At 43.2% G+C, this 3,590-nt stretch overlaps 1 protein-coding gene across 1 annotated transcript; it reads right to left on the bottom strand.

Moving 5' to 3' along the window:
* Positions 1–958: 958 nt before the first annotated feature.
* ATP5F1E (ATP synthase F1 subunit epsilon) lies at positions 959–3,257 on the bottom strand. The gene is made up of 3 exons (XM_072111019.1): positions 3,097–3,257; positions 1,929–2,057; positions 959–1,100 (listed from the first exon to the last, which is right to left on the bottom strand). The coding sequence occupies exons 1-2, from the start codon at positions 3,126–3,128 to the stop codon at positions 1,934–1,936; spliced, it is 156 nt and encodes a 51-aa protein (XP_071967120.1). The 5' UTR covers positions 3,129–3,257; the 3' UTR covers positions 959–1,100; positions 1,929–1,933.
* Positions 3,258–3,590: the final 333 nt, after the last annotated feature.

The following is a 3,590-nucleotide window of genomic DNA, read 5'->3' as shown; positions in this document are numbered from 1 at the left end:
TAAACCACCTCCATGCCAAGAGGATATAGAGCAGGTTTTGCCTGGCTGCAGAATGGGCTGACGTATGATTACACTAGGAAACACTTATTTTGGTGCCCAAACTCTGAAATGCCACCTTACGAAGTATTTGCTGCTCAACTAGTGGTCACTCAATATTGTACTACAGACATTTTTAAAGTTAAGGTGATTTAATTAACAAATGTCATATTGCTGCTCAAGGTAGTGGCCACTTAATATTGCACCAAAAATCTTTTTGAACATCTGATTTCCTGTGAAGAGGCGTTCTAGGACGTTTGTGCTGAATTGGCCATCATATATGTAGCTGTACTGTTCTTCCATCGTACTTATTTCTTGATGGAAACACTAACATTTTAAACTAGATCTGCTGATAATGGTGTTTTCAGAATCAGTGGCTGTGTTGCCAGCGAGTGTTCGGGAGTCTGTTATGTCGGACACCTTTGACGGGGGGAGTTCGGCTAGATCAGTCACCCAGCGGGTTGAAGGGTGGATGGTTGGGGATGTGGTCTCGATGCGCCGTCAGCCAGGAGGGAGGGAGGCTGGTAGTCGTTTGGGTGAGTGGGCGGACGAACTGGCAGGCAATTTTGAGGCCAGTAAAAGGTGGGCGGGCCTGGGGTCAGCACAGCAGACAGGCCCTATTAAATTTCTGTAAGCAACAGTAGAGAGATGGCCCGGGATAATGGCATTTTGGTTCTCCCACCCCCTGATCATGCCGGGCCCCGTAGCAGCCGCTACGGATGTTGTTACGCCACCGATTATTAACAACCTGCCCAAGTCGCTACAGCAACTCTATAGTTGAGAGAGAACCCATTAAACAACTGGACACATCTCAGCTTCCTAAACCACAAGACATATGGCTGGTAAATTATGGATGTTACCTACAGTAACCATATCAGGAGTCCAGCTATAGAATAAAACAAGAATGTAGAAAAACAGACAGTTACAAATATTATTCTACTTTATTGACCAATTTAGTCAGTATAATTTAGAACATGAACAGTGACATTTTTAGATGCAGGTAGAAGCGGCTCCATGGGAATCTTGTTCCATAAATGAGTTTCTAATGTAGAGGTTCTGAAAGACTAGAGAAATAATAGAGTCACACACACAAGTTTATATGGAAATACATTAGAGATCCTAACTTGCAGCACTCAAGTAAAATGCTTTGGGGTGAAATGTAATTATGGATCACATTTATAGGAAAAAAAAAGATCCACCTAAGTGCCAAACCACCTCCCAAATAGGGACTTGAAAGTTGTTACCCTTTAAACTAACCTGGTCTGACCACTAAATAGACAAAGGAGCCATACACTTTCTAATTCTCGAGGACAGCTATCCTTCGAGGGTGTTGGTTGTTAGACATTGATGTGAAATTCAGGACAAAATCTGTAAATATGTTAAAACTATTGTAAATCCTTTCAGAACCTTCTTTCAACTTTCCAAGTTGTATTAATATCAAGTACTTGTAGAAGTGCATCCAATTCCACATTATGAATACAAGGAGTTTTAACTTGGTAAGGCTGGGTGATGACCATCAGCTGATGATAACTCCTAAATAAAATAACCTTTACTGGTTTTACATTCCTGTATGAACCAGTGACCCCAGTAATGACAACCATCACCACAGGAGCAGTAAGAGTGCGGTCACACCTACCGCTCTGACTCCGTTGAGGAACAGACTCAAAGCGCACAGGGACAGCCATATGCTTTAATATGCGATCTGTAAACAGCACCCAGTTTTTGCATTTAAACAATACAAGAGACTGGTTGGTGGTTACTGATCGCATGCGTTTCCATAGAAACATATGCGATCAGGTAATGTCACTCCCCCGTGTGCTTTGATTCAGATTCTAAACGGAGTCAAAGAAGTGGGTGTGAGCGCACCCTAAGGATATGGGATGTAAACTCACCCGTTTCACTCTTTCTTCGGTTTCATGATCTTCACATTGGCAGCCGAAACCTTTTCAGCCTCCAATTTGAACTGTGGTTTCAGAGCTGCTCTCACCGCCCGGGCACAGATCTGAGAGTAGCGGATGTAGCTGTGAAGAGATGGTGTATTAGTTAGAACCTCATGATTAGAATCTTACCTACAGCCACACGGTCACTACAGTCTCCTGCAAGTTCTTAATTAAAAGGGTTAGAGCAGAAATAGTTATGTCCTCCAGTTACTGGGGCAGTCAAGTACTTTCAGTTTTCAAGCCAGCGCCCAGCCAGGATTGGAGGGGGTGGAATGTCACATTTTATCCAAAGAGTGGTCTACTCTGACCATGGGACTTAAGGGGTATTCTCATTTCAGCAAGTAATTGATATTGTTAGAATAATGAAAAGTTGTACAAATTTCTAATACATTTTCTGTATCAATTCCCCACGGTTTTATAGATCTCTGCTTGCTGTCATTCTATAGAAAGCTTCATTGTTTATTTCCAGTAGACAGAAATATGACCATGGTCACACAGGTGCATGGCTTGTTAATATCGTAGAGAGTAATCAGAGATGTGTGATATAACGAGCCGTGCACCTGTGTGACAGGGTCAGATTTATGTCCACTGGATATAGGAAGTTAATTGGAAAAAAGTATGATGATTTTTCATCATACAAACAATAACACGAATTTACCAAAGTGGGAACACCCCTTTAACTTCTATTCATTAGAGGATATCAGATCATGTGCTGAAGGTCACTGATGGGCTGAAGCAGGCTCCATGACCACCAGAACAGCAGCTGCAGCAATGCAGGGACAGGGAACCAGAATAGCAAGTCAATAGAAGCATTTGGGGCTTCATAGGGTATTAACCCCTAAGGGGAAGGTGCAGAAGTACAGCACACAACCAGTTAATGCTCACCATTACAGTAGCACATAGGAGAAGTAAAAGGATTGTAGATGTTTAACCCCTTATATACAACAGTGAATGGTGACCACATTAGAACCTGTCAGAACACGAGGCACCGCTGATATATAGGAGGACGGTGGATGTTATAGACTTGGTCCCTTAGGCCTCCCTCACAACATGACGCGGCCTGCACAGCACAGCCATACTGCATTACGCTACACAGCAGCAGCGCTCGCTCGCTCCTTACTTGAGCCCGGCCTGTCTCCAGTACGCCACCATGATTCCAGCCGCAAAGCACACGATCACCGACCGAAATGGCACTGACAGAAGGTCAATAGGAGAACGCGACCGGAAAAGGAGAGACTCAAAAAGAACCAATCATAGAAGAGGACAGGGATCTGTAAACCAATCACGACCGAGTCGCTTGTTACCCAATCACAGTTAAGTGCCGGTATTTTTTAACCAATCCAAAGAAGTAATATAAGGAACTGCGCGTGTAAACGTAATGTCCGGGTCACATGTTATAATTTTTTTTTTTTTTTTTTTTTTTTTAAAGCTTTATCGATAGGCGGATTTCCCTGACACAAATAGATGTGCTGTGATGAGTAATACCTACCACAAACCACCTAGTAGAGGTAATAGAAGGGTTGTGACTAAATCCCATGACTCAGAGGTACCCGTCCTCCCCAGTCATGGGATTTAGCTGGCTCTGTATGAGCTGTCTATTTCCCATGACTGGGA

The sequence above is a fragment of the Engystomops pustulosus genome, chromosome 6, assembly GCF_040894005.1.
Source record: "Engystomops pustulosus chromosome 6, aEngPut4.maternal, whole genome shotgun sequence".
Taxonomy (NCBI): domain Eukaryota; kingdom Metazoa; phylum Chordata; class Amphibia; order Anura; family Leptodactylidae; genus Engystomops; species Engystomops pustulosus.
Note: the sequence above shows the minus strand (reverse complement) of the source record. Positions and strands in the feature narration are given on the sequence as shown.